Genomic DNA, 20164 nt, shown 5'->3' with positions numbered 1-20164 from the left:
TTTGTGAAAGAATTTAATGGAAATTATCCAGATATATAGCAAAACAAACAATATGTGTTCATAGTACACGGATGCCTCACTCACACTATCATTTTCTATGTTTATTGGACCGTGAAATTGGGGTAAAAACTCTTAATTTGGCATTTAAATTAGAAAGATCATATCATAGAGAACATGTATACTAAGTTTCAAGTTGATTGGACCTCAACTTCATCAAATTGTACCATGACCAAAAATCTTTAACCTGAAATTTGCACTATCATTTTCTATGTTCAATGAACCGTAAAATTGGGGACAAAACTCGAATTTGGCATTAACATTAGAAAGATCATATCATAGGGCACATTTGTACTAAGTTTCAAGTTGATTGGACTTCAACTTTATCTAAAACTACACTGACCAAAAACTTTAACCTGAAGCAGGACAGACTGACAAACGAACGAACGAACGGACACACAGACCAGAAAACATAATGTGCCTCTACTATCGTAGGTGGGGCATAATATTTGAGTAAAATCAATTAATGGTGATTTTAAAAAATGTATCAAATCATTATTTAAAACTGCCTCGGAAATTCAGCTGACTATCGGAATACCTCATCTTCTCTGTTGTTGGGAAAATATATTATATCCAAACAGAACGTGCTTTGTGTTGGAAATAATTAAAATTCGACTTTTAACAATTTGCTTTAAAAGAAAAATGAACAGATTTCTGAACATAATTCAATACTACATGTTGAAATCATATTGACTTTAACAATTTAATTTCAGAGGATTACACGAACAATCAGTGATCGATCAAGAATACCTTAAATAGGATTATTTTTTATGAAAAAGAATAGCCCAAAACTACGGAGCCCCGCTAGGGACATGCAAAGAAAAAAAAATATATTGTGCGCACAAAATAATATATTGTGCGCACAACTTAAATATATTGTGCGCACAACTTAAATATATTGTGCGCACAAAATAATATCGTGTGCGCACAAAATAATATCTTGTGCGCACAACTTAAATATATTGTGCGCTCAATTTAAATATATTGTGCGCACAACATAATATATTGTGCGCACAACTTAAATATATTGTGCGCACAAAATAATATCGTGTGCGCACAAAATAATATCTTGTGCACACAACATAATATATTGTGCGCTCAATTTAAATATATTGTGCGCACAACATAATATACTGTGCGCACAATATAATATAATGTGCGCACGACATCATATAATGTGCGCACAAAATAAGTAGGAACAGATAACTGCATGTTGCTCCACACGTTTGAAGAATAAAGCTCAAGCTGACATTACCATGTGTTCAAGAAGACTAATTTGAAAGAGGTTTACAAAATGGTTTATGTATGTAAGGTAAGCTTCTTTTTTTATTCAAAATAATAAAAGGTATTCTATATAGTGGTTTTCGGAAATGGGAAAGGGTGGGGGTACTTTCTTTTTTGAAATGGCCATCTTATCGGGGCTTCTTATAGCTGACTATATGCGGTATGGGCTTTGCTCATTGTTGAAGGCCGTAAGGTGACCTATAGTTGTTAATGTCTGTGTCACAAATTTTTTTTTGTTAAATTATCGGTAATTTCTGTATTTTATAAGTATCCTAAAAAATTATGCATTTTTTATTCAGAAATAACTCATATTTATCAAATGTTCATGAATAGAGGAAAATACGTCATTTTTTGCTGCATGTTTATTGAAATTAAAAAAAAATCTCTATTTACAGTTTTATAAAATTTGGGTCACATCATTTCCCTGCAAAATGAAACAAATTGCTGTTTTGAAAAATAGGGGTCCATGAACTCGTTTTCAAATTAAATCAATTTGAATGATAAAAATCAGTCGAAAAATGCATCTTTTCCCGATAAGTCACAGTTTGACGTCGCGAAAATAACATTTTACGTTAGCAACGTCATTACCTTAAGACCCATGCTTATATAAGCACTAACTCATCATCACTCATAATTCATAAATATACTATCTACCCTTAATTTTTTATATATGAATTGACATTCTCAATAGCATCTTTATATATGATATGAAATTCATTCCCCAAATCAATATACAGTTATCAAACGTAAATGCATTTTTATATAGGATGTCACTAAAAAGGAGGGTCATTTTTATATAAAATCTCGCAAAATTATGACCCATATTTTTGGCACATCCCCGTATACCCAATAATAGGAAGTTGACCCCCCCCCCCGTGATAAAAACACCCATTTCTTAATACATTTATTAACCAACTGAACAAAAGTGTATGTGTTTTTCTGTAATTGCCCTGTTTTTTCTGTTATGGCCCTGTATTAATGCCCAGTTTGTCTGTACTAAGCAGCCCAGTTAGGGTTTTTAATAAACTGGCAGTAATTTTTGGCAATAATGTACTTATAAAAAAGAAGATGTGGTATGATTGCCAATGAGACAACTATCCACAAAAGACCAAAATGACACAAACATTAACAACTATAGGTCACCGTACGACCTTCAACAATGAGCAAAGCCCATACTGCATAGTCAGCCGCGTATAAAAGGCCCCGATAAGACAATGTAAAACAATTGAAACGAGAAAACTAACGGCCTCATTTAAGAAAAAAATGAACGAAAAACAAATATGTAACACATAAACAAACGACAACCACTGAATTACAGCAGGGGCGGATCCAGCCATTTTAAAAAGGGGAGTTTCTAACCCAGGACAAAGGGGGGGGGGGTCCAATTACATGTCCCAATTCAAATGCATTGATCGTCCACAAAAAGGGGGGTTCCAACCCCCGGAACCCCCCCCCCCCCCTCTGGATCCCTGACTTGGGACAGGCACATACATAAATAATGTGGCGGGGTTAAACATGTTAGCGGGATCCCAACCCTCCCCCTAACCTGGATCAGTGGTATAACAGTACAACATAAGAACGAACTATAAAAATCAGTTGAAAAAGGCTGAACTCATCAGATAGACACAAAATACAAGTGGACGTGGCCGGGTATTTATACATCCCGACACAAAAAGACATTATGAACAGATCTGAGAGTATTCGCAGTTATCTGACAGCTAGTTCAAAGCCACTAACAACTTATAAAAAATCATGCCTCTAAGACTAAACACTGAATCCGTACACATCCAACATACTCTTAGTTGGTTAATAAAATTACATATATATATATAAGTACAGATCAATCTCTGTTTCTTTCAGTATAAATAATATGGATACACAATTTTAATGTATTATATATATAGAAAGATGGGTATATTTTAAATGGAGAAATGGCACATTCACACCCGGGGACATCTTACAAAAAAATATTGAAGTTACCACCGTGACGATAATCGTTCCTTTCCCCACCCATCTTTGGAACGCAATATAATCTGATCCCAAAGTCAAAGATCGTACAACCGAACGAAGAAGGTGATTTATGTCACATCATGTGTATGTCTATAAACTAGGAGGCAGACTGAATTTGACCAATAGTTGAATTATTCTCCATATTTTTGTACAAATTGGTATAATCTCAAAAACACCTTGCCCTTGGCCACCAAAATTTGATCTAAACTGAGCAGAAAATGTATGCATGGTCCGGCTTCACCCCTCATTACTTAAACGCTTCAATTTGACCATCATCCAAGTATGGGTATGCTTACTTAGCAAAACATTGTATATAAATAAGTAGCATATATGACACCACTTACTGTATCTGGTTAAAAAAGTAAAACAATATAAAATTGATATTGAATCATTAAATGTGGCCTTTATTAATAATTAGTCTTTTATGATTTTTAATTTTAGTTCATGTATACATGTATGTTGATGTTTATAGTATGATGTCGTTTATCACTAAGGGACGACATCAAAAGTTCAATGAAGGATAAAAAACTTAATTCAAATAGTTTTTTCGCTGACCCCCCTCTACCCCCCTATTAACTTAATTTGAGAAAAAATGATTGACCCATATGGATATGTAAAAATCAATATCTTGCAGCAGTTCAACCCCCCACCCCCAAACTATTTGAATTAAGTTTTTAATCTTACATTGATCTTTTGATTTCGTCCCTAAATGTGTACATGTTTTTGTTTAGGGGCCAGCCAAAGCATTGCCTTGCTGTGATGATGATCTGTTGGTGGCCTTCACCTGTTTTCTGCTCTCTGTTCGCATCAGGTTGCTGTCTCTTTGACAAATTTCCTTTTTTCATTCTCAATTTTATTTTACACATGTCATAAACTAAAATTAACATTATTCAGTAAATAAACATCTATGTATATTGTCAAATTTAAAGCTATCCAGCATGTTCAGGAGTTGATGCAATAGACAGAACCTATTGTGTATCAAAAATTAGTAGCAAAACAGTATTGTAGCCCTCACAGTTTAAAAAAAACCATTTTTATTGCAAAATGAATGTATTTTGATAAGAATTAATTATTGATTGTATCTTTGATAGAAATTATAAAGAAAAATGGTCTCCCTGATAGAATTTTTAAAAGAAAGAAACATTCCTGTAGACAAGGTAGAGGAAGATAAGGTAAGCATGAATTGGAATATATTACAATTTATAAGAAAAAGACTATGAATATGCATCTGAATGCCATGTTTTTAAAACCACCATCCATCAATCAAATGTCATGGTCAAAGTCGCACTAACAAAGGATTGACTGAAATTAGAAATAAAATGTTTTCAAACAGCTTTTTTTTTAAAAAGGCAACATATATTATTAAGAGGCTGTCCAAGTAAATATCAGGCAAATCCTATGATATGGGTGGTACAACATAATATTTTTCCAACTGAATTTTTGGTTCTAATGCAATGTTTATACCATACAAAGGATATATATGTCAAAGATATTTTTGAATTAAAAGTGGATGGCTCAGAAAATGATTTTAAAATTCACTAACAATGCAACAAAATTTTGTACAAAATGAAGAGTTATCTCCCCTTTTCAATGAATTTTTAGTGCTTTCTATGTATTTTTTTTCTCTTTATCTGTTGCAGTTAATAAAAATACAAAATTTAACTTTGAGAAAGAATGAATTTGTGATATGAAATAGATGAAATAATTTTGAAAACAAAATATGTTATGTGCCATCCACTGCCTGGTTTTTCCATGGACACCCTCTTAAAATCTGCATACATAAAAAAAATTATACTTATGTCAAGCTGTTCTCCTCAAATCTATGTTTAACCATATTTTTAGCTCACCTGGCCCAAAGGGCCAAGTGAGCTTTTCCCATCACTTTGCGTTCGTCGTTGTCTGTCGTCGTCCGTCGTCTTTAACTTTTACAAAAATCTTCTCCTCTGAAACTACTGGGCCAATTTAAATCAAACTTGGCCACAATCATCATTAGGGTATCTAGTTAAAAAATGTGTCAGGTGACCCGGCCGACCGACAAGATGGCCACCATGGCTAGAAATAGAACATCGGGGGAAAATGCAGTTTTTAGCTTATAACTCAAAAACCAAAGCACTTTAATAGAGCAAATCTGTCAAGGGGTTAAATCGTTTGTCAAGTCAATACATATCCACTTAGTAATTTTCAGATGAATTGGACAACTGGTTGTTGGGTTGCTGCCCCCAATTGGTAATTTTAAAGAAATTTTGCATTTTTTTGTTATTACCTTGAATACTATAGTATAGATAGAGATAAACTGTAAACAGCAACAATGCTCAGCAAAGTAAGATCTACAAATAAATCAACATGACTAAAATGGTCAGTTGACCCCTTAAGGAGTTACTGCCCTTTATAGTCAATTTTTAACAATTTTCATTAATTTGGTAAATTTTTACAAAATATTTTCCTCTGTAACTAATGGGACAAGTTTATTATAGATAGAGAAAATAGTAAGTAGCAAGAATGTTCAGTAAAGTAAAGATCTACAAAAACATCACCATCACCAAAACACAATTTTGTCATGAATCCATCTGTGTCCTTTGTTGAATATGCACATAGACCAAGGTGAGCGACAAAGGCTCTTAAGAGCCTCTAGTTAATATTGTTGTAAATAGAAAGTGTAAATTGCAAGGTGAGCAATTTTAGGCTCTGTTGTATATTGACATACATCTGTTGTACAAACAAAATGATACAAGCTCTTATATCAACATTTGTCTCTTTGATATTTTCAGATTGATTGTCAAGTGATATTATTATTGTCTGATGATGAACTGACAAAGTACATCCCTATCTATGGGGACAGGATAGCTGTGAAAGATTTTTGTAAGAACCAGGGTGGTACAGGTTCAAAGTCCAAAAAAAAGAAGACACTATTACAAAAGATAATAAAAAGACTCCATCCATCATCAAAAAGAAACTTGTTTAAAACAAAAAAAGATATAGATGAAAGCTCAAGTGATAGTGATGACAATCCTTCTACTTCCAAGAATATTGGAAATGATCATGCAGCAAAAAGTGAAAGGCGTATAGAACTTGGTTGGCTGATGAAAGAAGGGGATAGGATGAAACAAGTTCGCGGGCCAACTGGAGGGGGGACGAGACATCTTATTGTTGATAAAGATACTCTAGTGAGTGCCATAAAAGAAACAGCTTTAAAACTTTACTTTCCAGAAGGAATATCACCCAGGGGCAAGATTGAAAATTTTGTGGTTGACATCATGGACTTTAAACGCCAGTCAGCTAATTTAGATTTGTCTGTAGAGAATATTTATGACCGAAGCAAAATGAGGCTGTTAAGGTTTTATTTACTAACTGTACCTAAAGAAAGGGATAACACTGAACAAGAAAAGAATTCAACAACAAGGACCAAAGAAAATGAAGACCAAAAAAGTGTTTCACAGCTGTTGAGGTTAGAAAACCATGAAAATAACAGTTCTCATAGTTCTTATAATGAGCATACCAGTTTGAACATGTGCAGTGATGATGAAATTCAGTTTGGACCTGTATTGGCTGATATTGATGATATCTATGACTCAACAATTCCTTTGAATGATATCCACACTCAATCTGACAGTCAGCCAGAGAATAGTTATGTCGCCAATGATCCTGGAATAATCACTAATAGTCTTGGAATAATCGCCGATGGTCCTGGATTAATAAATAATGAACAATTATTTCTTGATCCATTCCATTCTGTGAAAATTAGGGTTCATAGAGGAAATTTAATGATAGAAATGATGAAAATATTTTCAGATCCAACAATAATGTATGCTACATTTTTTGATGTCAGTATGATATTGCCAACTGGAAAAGCGGAAGAAGGGGTAGAGAAGGAATTTTTAGAGATTGCCTTACTGAATTTTGGAATGAGTTTATGGACAATTGTTGCATTGGAAATTCACAGAAAGTCCCTACAATAAGACACGATTTTCAAGAGGAGCAGTGGCTGTCCATTGGCAGAATTATATTTAAAGGATGGCAGATAGCCAATTACTTGCCCATTGGACTTTCCATAATTGTTATGGAAAATGCAATGTATGGAAAGTTTAAGTCAGATTTAATGGAAAATTTTCTTTGTTTTATCACTGAGGAAGACAAAACATTATTTTCCACTGCTTTAAAAGATTACGAGTCAGTTGATAATGATGAACTTATAGAAGCTTTAGAGAACCATAGCTGCAGGTCTGCAGTCACAAAAGAAAGCATTACGCGTATTTTGCTAGAAATCGCACACAAGGAAATGGTTCAGGAGTGCAACTTTATAACTGATGCTTGGGCCAAGATATTATCTCAACTCGGACAGTCTCTTTCTTATGAGAATTTGACAGAAATATACAGTAAAATGGAACCCAGCAATCGCAAAGTTACCAAAATGCTGCATTTTTCAGATAATTTGTCTAATTTGGAACGTGAAGTTATGAACCACCTTCAGCGGTATGTTAGAGAACTTGATAAAGTATTGTTGAAAAAATTTCTTAGATTTTGCACTGGATCTGATTTAATTTTGGATGGAAAGGATACAATCACTGTTGAATTTGTAGTTCTTGATGGTTTTGGGCGTCGACCAATAGCCCATACATGTGGTCGTGTTCTCAGAATACCAAGAAATTATGAAAATTTTACTATTTTCCGTAGCGAATTCAACAACATTTTAAATACTTCTGTATGGGTAATGGACATTGTATAATTGCATTGATTTACATCAAACCAGGTAAAATCAGCAGCAGGATTTTATCATTGATTGCCTTTGTATCAATATCATGTTCAGTATTTCCTGTTTTTTTTCACATGACAATAAAAGAAACTAGCCTAAGAACCTACAAATTAGGCATGATAAAGCTTATGATGAATGGAAATAAGATATTGGTTTTGTTCATTTAAGTCCTTTTTTGTGAAATACACAACTTATTAGATATTAAGATTTAACATTTTTATTGAGATTTCAATTGTTTTTTATTAGTCATGTAAGTAGCTGAAATGCAACTGATTTTTTAGTTCATACAGTTTTAATTTTGTTATAAAACTGTTTGTTGCTGAAGTGCAACTTCTTATTAGCTATACATAGTACCCTTAAATAAGGAAGTTGGATTAACTTGACTTTTGTATACTTTTTTTATATTTTATTTGAGAGATTTTTCACAATTTTTGATTTGTGTAGACCTTGTTCTAAAATAATTTGGACGTTGACCAGCAGTCATTTCTTCATGTGGTGAATTTAACAGCATGTTAAACACTTGTGTATGTGTATGTTTTTATAAACATTGTATGATTATTGCATTAATTAACATAATCACAAGTGGAAAAATCATTGAGTGGTCATGTTCAGTATTTTCAGTTTGTTTCATACTCAAACATACACTTTGTTGTTATTTCATGAATGTAAAATAAACAAACTAGAGCTTACAAGCAAGGTATGACAAAGAAGAGTATTTTTTTGGTGAAATACAGCTTAAGAGAAAGAAAAGATTTTACTGATTAAAGAGTTTTGCATTGTTAATTTTTAATGAATGGTTGCTGAAATGCAACTTTTGTGATTGTTAATTTCAACATATTTGAATACTTTATTAAATTTGAAATAAATAATTTCAGTAAGATATATGTATGGTTTTTTTTTAATAACTAGACAACAAACATGAAAGTGTGTTTTAGATTCATGTATATATATATATATATATATCTTGTTGTCTTGTCTTGTCTTGTCTTGTCTTGTGAAATAAACATATTCAATGTGTACTATTTATATGGTGACACTTTTGATTTTCTCTGGCCATTTTCTGAATGTGAATACCCTGGTTGCAGAACCCTTGATTGCACTTGTATTTATACTTCTGTTACAGAAGCTTGTGTCTCCGGTAAATGTTGCCTTTTGCTTGACGCTGTTTGGGATCTAAGGTTACAAGTTCACTGAAAATAGGCAACAGGAGCTTAACTTACCTTATCCTAAACATGAAAGGACTTCGGTTACAATAGTCAGGCCTTACTCAAATACAACAGAAATATTATAAAGCGGGAACATGGGTCGTAAGGGTAAACAAAAGTAAAAATTGAGAAAGGAAATGGTGAATGTGTCAAAGCGACAACAACCCGACCATAGAGCAGACAACAGCCGAAGCCCACCAATGAGTCTTCAATGTAGCGAGAATTCACGCACCCGTAGGTGTCATTCAGATGGCCCCTAAAAAATATGTATACTAGTACAGTGATAATGGACGTCATACTAAACTCCGAATTATACACAAGAAACTAAAATTAAAAATCATACAAGACTAACAAAGGCCAGAGGCTCCTGACTTGGGACAGGCGCAAAATTGCGGCGGGGTTAAACATGTTTATTAGATCTCAACCCTCCCCCTATACATCTAGCCAATGTAGAAAAGTACATGGTTTGGTCAAACGGTGAAGACGAACCCTATTTTATCATAATGACACTCCAGACAAATACAAGCAATAGTATGATAAAATAAAAGTAAAATTTAAGTTCTTTTACACGCATTTGCTAACAACAAGCGACGAACTTGACTACGTAGAAAATATTGTTCACTGAGTAGTCTGGACATACACCCATGTACGAATTAAAGTGACTACTTGGAAACTATTTATGTTGATTTCTCTCTTTTTATAAGAAAAAGGATGACTATATTTGGTGTATGCATATCTAGCAAGATCCTTGTGTTAGACTGTCATGTTTTCGTGATAATAGGCCCTCTATATTTGGTTGTATGGAATGATTTTACCCAAGGTTTCCAACTGGCAGGCATCTGACCTTGTTCTCATTATCCCTTATGAAAAGAGAAACATTGCTGCAAGAAGACCTGAAAGTTGTTCACCAGTGTTCGCCACTAGCAGCGACCTTCCGGCAAATATATGTAAAAGTTGCCGCAATGTTGCCGCAAACTCTTAACTTTCTTAAATTTGAAGGAACTTTGTAAACAAACTTTAAAGCAATCCTTCGCCGCATACTGAGCATGCTCCATGTACTAAAGTCAGACTTGCTGCTTCTTTGAATTTGAAATAGGAGGGAAATTTTAATGTTGGTGTTTTCATGTAAAAAGTAAACGGATGTTATATATGATTGATTAGTTCCTGGAACAGGCCATTCATCATTGATCATCTCTTTGTAAGTTAATTTAGACAGTTTTTGCATAATAATAATTTTGGTCATAATAATTAATTAAATGTTGATCCTCATGTGCATCATTTTGAATAAGAAGTGCAGTTTTGAAAAAGAATCAACAGAAAGGTGGTCATAAGGCATCATTATCATTTGTTTTGTCAGAAGTTCACCGCAAACTATACAATTGTTAAGGCTTTAAAAGTTTGCCGGAGATTCACCACAAAAATTCCCAGAAGTTCGCCACAAACTTTATCAGGCTATAGATCAAAGTTTGCCGGAGGTTCACCACAAATAGTCGCCAGAAATTCATCACAAACTATGTAAGGCTATAAAACTTAGCGGCAGTTCAGCTGCAACCTTCGTTTGCATGGTAAAAAGTCGTGGTGAAGTTACGGCAAACTATTTGCAACAACCGTACCGCAGTGTTTGCGGCACCAACAGTTTGCCAGAAGGCTGATTTTTCGGTAAGGGATCCTGGTTCAGTGGTCCTGCAAAGTTAACTTTTTGTGATTTATATGTAAAATATCTTATAAATAAAATTGAGAAAGGAAATGTGTCAAAGCGACAGCAACCCGACCATAGAGCAGACATCATAAGGTATAAAAATATAGCCACTCTTGTTTTTTCATTATATCTGTGTATGCTTATTGATAATATCTTAGACTAGGGAAAATGATTTCCATTTTTTGCAATTGAATTTAAACTAGTTTTCAGTACTTTATTGGGTTTATTTATTACAAGTTCTGTGCCTTTTTTTCATTTCATAAATAAATCCGTTTTCAACAAGTTATTCTTGTTTTGTGCTGATTCAGTTTTGTCACAGTTGTGTGGATGATTGCTCGTTCATAAACATGTTTAAACTGTGACATTTTATGTTTGCCTGCTTAAAGTCAGGATTCCGCAATTAAAGGCTTGCATCGATAAACGTCTGTCAAAATTGGTTTCGTTGATTTTTTCTTTTTATGGGATATGATGGATATGCAGTTAATTTGTCTCATTGATCGCGATCAATCGCACCAAAACTATTTGAATAAATGATGAACCAAAAGGGACCATATTTGGAGAAAACGATTCATAATTGTATATTTTGATTCAAAATATACTACTGAGGTATACATTTTCATTGACTGTTCCTAAATTGCTTTGTTACAGTTTCAAAATGTATACTGACAACTTTTGTACAAATTTATCGTAGATCGATAAAAAAAAATAGATACTTGTGACCTATTGTAATATCTGTCATATTAACCAGAATGAAACTAAAACATGACCTGAAACATTTCACACAATTCTTACAAAGTTTTCATCATAATTAGAATGCTGTTCAGGATCCTGTTGAGTGTCGTTTGTTGATGTGATCATAAGTGATCCTAGTTTTTTTTATAGATTAGACAGTTGATTTTCCTGTTTAAGTTGTCTTACACTAGTCATTTTGAGAACCTTTAAAGTTTGCTATTCGATGTGAGCCAACGCTCCGTGATGAAGACCGTATCTAAACCTATAATTTTTAACTTTTAATAAATTGTGACATGGATGGAGAGTTGTCTCATTGGCACTCATATTTCATCTTCTGAATTATATATGTACTCAGTTTTACCTTGTTGTGAGCATTTATGGTAAACTCCTTCGACTGATCACACAGTCACATTTCACTACTGATGAACAGTAAGTTTTGGGTCAAACTCGTACTTTTACATGATCAAACATAAAAGTAATCTTTTGATATGTGAACTAAGTATTAATTCGATTTGGCTAACTTTATATATGTTACACTTTGCCGATGACATCTTCAGAGAAACCACAGAATTTATTTCAGTTGAAGACTTTATAACCTGCGGGCTCATGGTTTCTTTTTCAAGAATCAACGCTTATCCATTGTATCTATATCACATAAACTACTATGACTAAAAACATTTATTCTAAAAAGAGACGGACGGACCCAAGACTTTTGAATATAATAACCATCTTAAATATATCGTCGACGTGGCATAACAAAATTAATGTCGTAAATTGAGCAGCATGTCAGTCTTGTGTCAATCAACATTAACGAAACTAGTCCGAGATTACTCTGACGTACAACGGCTGTTTTGCCAGACAAGATGGGGCCGTGGGACGGTCGCTTGTCTGGCAAAAAAGCCGTTGGACGTCAGAGTAATCTCGGACTATAACGAAACCAGACATAAAGTAAAATGCATAAACACAAATATAATTTTAAAATTGTACATGTTACCAGAGAAAAAATAATCATAATATCGAAGTCTACATAAGTTTGATAGTGATATCACTGTAATGCTAAGTCCGTTTCAAATCGTTCCAGTAAACACCGATACAAAGTGGCAGCTTCAAAAGCATCTGTTGGTAAACTATGTCCTAATTCTTCCATGTATAAATTTGCGAGATCGTAAATGTCTTCATCGCATGGTAGACTACAATACGTAGATTGCTCTAAACAAATTTCAACTTCATCGATGTCAGGGCTAGTAACATAATCACTTGTTCCGTACACTTCAGGAACCGAGTAGAGTACATACGGTCGTCCATACACACCATGTTGTTTATTATTTTTTCTGATTTTATGGGCGTTCCAAATACTTACAACCTCTAAAAGTTCTTTCTGGAATTGAAAATAAATAATTAGTTTCAGGTTTCAGTCGATGAATTTTCGTGTATAAAACACTTTATATGCAAAGACATGAGATGGTACGAATATTTTCGAAGGTGACATTATGTATGATATTAAAGCATATATTTTAAGGCTGATGTTGACATTGTAAAATTTGGATAACATTTTTATTGCACAAAATATGTTCGTATTATAGTCTTTAGTTCACAATTATTATCTAAGTGAAAAGAATTTTATGATAGCTTTATAAAGCAGTTAAGTTGTTGTCTGCTTAACGTAAATAAACAGAAGTATATGCTATAATATATACATTTCTTTACAGTGTTTTTTTTCAAATAAAAACAATTAATTTCCTCACTATAAATGAATTTCATGTCGGGAGTACTAATCTGCCTTGTAATGACATTTGATTTGTTTTTCAGAGAGGTTTTATTCTTATGTATAATAACAGTTAAACAAACAAATATTGAAGTTTAAAACAAATGGCTAGCCTTAAAAAGGTATAAATGAACAGATAAACGGACTTAAGTTGAAGCATTAAAATCGGACATGAGGGCGGATAGAAGTCTAAAGGGCGTTTATTTGGTCTATGCCCATGCATTGATGGGTACATAAGTCACTATTATGACTTCTTTTTATTTATCCACAATTACATTAACTGTGGACGTAAACAATTTTCCTTTGTTTTGCTTGGTCTATATAATTATATTAGCGTTAAAATAGGGAAATAGGAAGGATAATTTTGTTCGAAAATAAGTACCTGAATCAGTCTCAGGAAACAGAACCTTATCAAGTTTTTATGAAGATGATCTCCTGAAAATAATCCATCCTCTTTTATATCTTTAAAAAATGTCATCCAAAACTGTGAGTTTTCTTTTCTATAAATTCCCCACCATGATTCAATTCGTTGATTATGTTGGCTTGTGCCGTAAAGAAACGCACTGTTATTTCGAGCATACGTATCATTATCATTGCGTCGTAAAAAAGACTGCATTTCAGCGACCTTACTATTTTCGGTACCAAGATCTCCTCTTATCACCATAGGTCCTCCCTTCCGTAGAATAGCTTTGACAAAATACCCAGAAATAACCCGAGGGTCACTACTAGTCTGTCCTGCCTCCAACCATATTATCAGTCTAGAAAAGCCATCTATGCATCCATTTATGCATATTCCAAAAGGTTTAAGTTTATCATAGGAATCCAAATGCCATATAAAGTTTGGCCCTTTCGAACAATATTCTCTCCTATGTAATCGACCTTTTCGTCGCATTTCAACTCCTTCAGGGTTTATAATTTGCATTATAATTCGCACATACTCTTTTTGTATAGTTAAACCTGCTTGTCTACACTTCATAAACATCCAGCGATAACCATGAAGCCTTCCAGATCCTTTAATGTTGTCTTTGATAAAAGCAACGACATCTTCAAGTGGCGTGTAGTGTTTTCGGCGAAATAAACGTAGCTTCTTCAATATTCGTTTCAACTGTCGATAAGAAATAATGTAGTGATGATGTTTTGCTAAAAGTGCCAGTATTTCCATATAATCGAGTCCCATTTCGAAATAAACCCTTATGTATTTCTCCATTCTTTCACTTTTAAGAGAAGATATTAGTCGCCGTACCATCAGCGCTGAATGAATTTGAATAACATTTTGTGCGCACATTATATTATGTCGTGCGCACATTATATTATATTGTGCGCACAGTATATTATGTTGTGCGCACAATATATTTAAATTGAGCGCACAATATATTATGTTGTGTGCACAAGATATTATTTTGTGCGCACACGATATTATTTTGTGCGCACAATATATTTAAGTTGTGCGCACAATATATTATGTTGTGCGCACAATATATTATGTTGTGCGCACAATATATTTAAATTGAGCGCACAATATATTTAAGTTGTGCGCACAAGATATTATTTTGTGCGCACAATATATTTAAGTTGTGCGCACAATATATTATTTTGTGCGCACAATATATTTAAGTTGTGCGCACAATATGTTATTTTGTGCGCACAATATATTATTTTGTGCGCACAATATATTTTTTTTTCTTTGCATGTCCCTAGCGGGGCTCCGTACAAAACAATATATTTTTTAACGAATTTGAATGATTTCTTAAGGAAGTCGACAACAAAAACATTTCTCTGGAAAAATATACATATTTTACTGGTATTTAGGAAAAGTTAGGGGGAGAATGATGTGCACACTAACAAGTAAAATAATAAGGAATGCATAACACTAAATAAAGATTTTTGACTTATCTTTTTTTCCAATTTTATCATTCTTTTTTTTCTCCGACAACAGGTTATCTGAGAGATGTAACCGGGAGTTACAATGCATCATTCCATTTTGTTGGTACCGCTTCCTTGCTTGCTGTTATTCTGTCATCTATTGAAGTTTTTCTACGAAGATGTAAACAGACAGAAAAGGCCAACGGTTTAGATCTTAATGAGGAAAAAGAATCTCTTCAGCCTGAAAATGAAATATAGTTGTATGAACATGCTCAAAGAACAAATTGTATTTTCAATTAAAAATAAATTCTTAAATCATGACTTCATTTATCATTGATACAACGCAGTCCTTCCTTAGGTACCAAAAGAGGGACGAAAGATACCAGAGAGACAGTCAAACTCATAACTCGAAAATAAACTGACAACGCCATGGCTAAAAATGAAAAAAAGACAAACAATAGTACGCATGACACAACATAGAAAACTAAAGTATAAGCAACACGAACCCCACAAAAAACTAATTGGTGATCTCAGGAAGGTTAAGCAGATCCTGCTCCACGTGTGGCACCCGTCGTGTTGATTATGTGATAACAAATCCGGTAAATAATCTCATTCGGTAGATCACATACCAAATGTTAGCGGTCCCAGCACTCGTTAGTAAACGCGTTTTGCTTGATCAATAAAATAGACCAAACAAAAATGAAATGTTATTGTTCTCATATGCTAGTCAAGATGCAAGGATAAGGACATGTACAAATAGTTTGATTGATTGGATCAATGTGAACTGGAGGCGTTGGATCAATGTGGACTGTACTTTGTTATTTTGACTTGAGTATACTGTTACATTATTTTCTGTTTGGTGGTTGAATGGTTAGTGGTTTTGTTGATTGCCTTCCAACATTTGAATTCTTTGAAGTAGTTGTCTTTCCCAAAAGTATGCTATTGATCCAAGTCTTGTTATCATTGTAGTTTAGATTGGTGTTAGCACATTGCTGTATGAGGAGAATTTCTGACAGAAGATATTCTTTAATGTTCACTGTTTATTTTACTGTGTACAATTTTCACCTTTACATCAATTAGGCACATATTAAAAAAGGACATAAAGACATGATACTTACAGTACATTTTTGCACATACTGTTTATATGTTAATCACAAGAATTTTGTTTCACCTTGATTAAAACCAGTTATACGATCCAGGGAACGATTTTAATTGAAATGTGCGCCTCTTCTAGCTTACCTCCTCTTATTTTCATATGGATCGGGGTTCCTTCAGACACTTGTCAATAAAGAAGATCAAAGTAGCCAGATTATTTAAGTTCACATTCAGATATATTGATGATGTTAGCATGTCGAAATGTACTATTGTATTGTTTATTTCTCTGTTCTGAATTGTATTGATTTCACTTGTACTGTAATCCCGTCATGTTGTAATTTTAGTGTGATTTTTAACATTGCCATCAAACCACGATGACAGTCGTTATCTTATAGTTCGTTTCTGTGTGTGTTGCACTTTCGTTTGATCTTTTTTCACTTCAGTGTTTCTGTTGGTCAATGTTGTCCTCTTATAGATGATGTGTTTCTCTCAGTTTTAGTTTGTTACCTGGATTTGTTTTCTCTAAATCGATTTATGACTTTCGAGCAGCGGTAAACTACTGTTGCCTTTATTTTTTTACCTTTAACAATCAGAACTTGTTTGATTGGGTTTCATCAATATATTCCATAGAACTAGATATTATAAAAACAACAGACACTGCTTCCTCTGTCTCACTTTTAGACTTAGAACTCGAATTTGACATACACAGTCGTCTCAGTATCAGAACCTAGTACGACAAACAAGATGATTTTAATTTCCAAATTATCAATTTCCCTCACCTTAGTACCAATATACAAACTTCACCTGCATAATGGATATACATATATACGCTTATTAGATATTAAAGAGCTTGCAGCTCCTCCTCAGATTTTGTGTAACGTCACCCGTGTCTGAGCAGAAAGTTGAAGAACATGGGGTATGTCAAACTTCATTGGAAGGTACCAGGACTTTGTTGATAAATATTCCGTATCAACTTCCAAAATAATACACGATGATCTTGAATTATAGATTTTGGGTACTGACGTTGTTTATCATCTTAATAACGAGTTATAATATTCTTTTATTTGTCTTTATGAATATCACATTTACTATTTAGTCTGTTTTGGTGTTTAACGTGACTCTGTACTTATACATTCCGCTATTGTACCATGATAATTCATCTATTTTTGTCTTTCATTTTTGCTAATGTGCTTTGTCTATAATGTGATTTTTTGTGTTTCTTTGATGCACATGACGTGGCTCTGTACATGTACATCTGTTATTGTGCTATTGTAGATTTTTGTATTCTAAGAAATCATTCAGTTTTGCTAATGTGCTTTGAATGTATGCCTTTTTTTGCTTCTTTATTGCACATTTGTTTGTTATTAGTGATTCAGATTATTTAACTGCTGTACACATTTTTTTTCCAATTATGTCTCTGTTTGTTTCGGTACACATCGTTGTTAATATAATGGAATTAATTTGACGCGACTGTTATACAAGTGCGTGGTTTAGCAAGCTATAAAACCAGGTTTAGTCAACCTTTTTCTACATAAGTATATGCCTGTGCCAAGTCTGTAATATGACTCGTTTGATGTGTTTGAGCTTTTGGTTACATTTTCATTTCGAGACAAAGCAGACGAATAATGACATACCTCGACTTCGGAAAACTTTATTTTGATCAGGCCGATTGGTCTAGAATGCTAGACATCATTTCAATGGTGTTCTCAACGAAACACGAGTGTGAAACCACCTTAAGGGAGAGCATGAAAGCATCCAAAATTTATCGGACATACTTTAAGCAGAAGTTTTTTTATAAATTGTGACGTTGGCCCTGTATTACCTGAGGTTATCTAAAGTAAATGTTTCACATAAATCATAAAAAGTTACTGCATAGCCCCTAAAATCGGATTTGAACTTGATTGACTGGACGTTTATCGAGCAATGGCAATTAAAATGCGTATAGAGGACGAAAATGGGATGATATGGTATGCATCTGAACCCTGCTTATTGTATTGTACAATAAAGGCAACAGTAGTATACCGCTGTTCAAAACTCACAAATCTATATACAAAAACAAAATCGGGATAACAAGACCGATACACTGAATCTGATTTTTTGCGCACGGGGTAACAATTAGTTGAAATACATGCCACACCCAACCCGGACGCATTATTCTTGCTCCGAGTAAAGCAGTCTTTGCTTTTACACTAAATGTCGTCATCAGAAAATACCAATTTTCTACATATCTTTAGTTTGATCCGACTGGGGATCGAACTGCACTACACCACAACAAGACCAGCGATGTGAAGCAGTTTATAACATTGTTTAACATGTTACCATAATGCTTTTTAGATTCTAGTCGGTGACGTTGTTTATAATCTTAATTACATGTTATAATGTTCTTTTATTTGTCTTTGTAAATAAATACTTTTACTGTTTATCGCATTTTGTTTGGTAATATTCATGTGACGTGGCTCGTTACTTGTACATCCCATCATTGAGTTCTTGTGCTGTAGTTTAATAATGATTAAGATTATAATACCATGTTGACCGCTGTACCCCCTATTTCGTCATTTTTATGTCTTTTTGTGTTGGTCACACATTTTTATCAATATAATAGAATTTGTATGCGACTGTTACGGGGCGCTGTATGGGACTCTTGTGGTTTTGTACAAAATTCAATTCTGTCATAACAAAATCACTTTTGTCTTACAAAACTATGTGATACAGACTTGTTTTATGAGAACTTCAATTTTGTGATGACAAAATTCAGTTTTGTCATCACAAAATTCATTTTTGTAGACAAATTTCATTTTCAAAAAGGTATGCAAATATAAACTTATTTGCATACAAAATTGACTTTTGTTATCTAATATGGAAATTAAAACACAAGTCAATTGTGTGAGACAAAATTCAATTTTGTGAGACAAAATTGACTTTTGTGAGACAAAGTTTTGTATGCAAATTTGTTTAGTTTGGATTCTGTGAACTAATTTGCATACAAAATCGACTTTTGTGAGACAAAATTGACTTTTGTGAGACAAAATTGACTTTTGTGAGACAAAATTGACAATTGTGAGACAAAATTGACTTTTGTGAGACAAAATTGACTTTTGTGAGACAAAATTAACAAAATTGAATTTTGTCTCACAAAATTGAGATTTGTCTCACAAAATTGAGTTTTGTCTCACAAAAGTCAATTTTGTCTCACAAAAATCAATTTTGTGACGACAAAAGTCAATTTTGTGATGAAAAAGTTCTATTTTGTGACGACCAAATTTACATTTGTGAGACAAAATTGACTTTTGTGAGACAAAATTGACTTTTGTGAGACAACTCAATTTTGTCTCACAAAAGTCAATTTTGTCTCACAAATGTCAATTTTGTGTCACAAAAGTCGATTTTGTATGCAAATTAGTTCACAGAATTCAAACTAAACAAATTTGCATACAAAATTGACTTTTGTGAGACAAAACTCAATTTTGTCAATTTTGTCTCACAAATGTCAATTTTGTCTCACAAAAGTCAATTTTGTCTCACAAAACTCAATTTTGTCTCACAAAACTCAATTTTGTCTCACAAAAGTCAATTTTGTGTCACAAAAGTCAATTTTGTGTCACAAAAGTCGATTTTGTATGCAAATTAGTTCACAGAATCCAAACTAAACAAATTTGCATACAAAATTGACTTTTGTCGCCCAATTTTCAAATTAGGTAACAAAA

At 33.4% G+C, this 20164-nt stretch overlaps 1 protein-coding gene and 1 long non-coding RNA gene across 4 annotated transcripts in view; both read left to right on the top strand.

Moving 5' to 3' along the window:
* Window positions 1–15673, top strand: part of LOC143068600 (monocarboxylate transporter 5-like) — a 28597-nt gene extending 12924 nt beyond the window's left edge. For both annotated transcript variants that reach the window (XM_076242791.1, XM_076242790.1), the window contains exon 6: window positions 15439–15673. In XM_076242791.1, the coding sequence (XP_076098906.1) occupies window positions 15439–15623 (185 nt within the window). In that variant the 3' untranslated portion in view covers window positions 15624–15673. The remainder of the gene's footprint in view (window positions 1–15438) is intronic.
* LOC143068601 (uncharacterized) lies at window positions 958–7209 on the top strand. Of its 2 annotated transcripts, none has more exons than XR_012976205.1 (3): window positions 958–1369; window positions 4443–4523; window positions 6120–7209. It is a non-coding gene; the product is annotated as an uncharacterized LOC143068601 (long non-coding RNA). The 2 variants fall into 2 exon arrangements; XR_012976204.1 differs by lacking the exon at window positions 958–1369 and adding an exon at window positions 2809–3414.
* Window positions 15674–20164: the final 4491 nt, after the last annotated feature.

The sequence above is a fragment of the Mytilus galloprovincialis genome, chromosome 3, assembly GCF_965363235.1.
Source record: "Mytilus galloprovincialis chromosome 3, xbMytGall1.hap1.1, whole genome shotgun sequence".
NCBI classification, from domain to species: Eukaryota; Metazoa; Mollusca; class Bivalvia; order Mytilida; family Mytilidae; genus Mytilus; species Mytilus galloprovincialis.
Note: the sequence above shows the minus strand (reverse complement) of the source record. Positions and strands in the feature narration are given on the sequence as shown.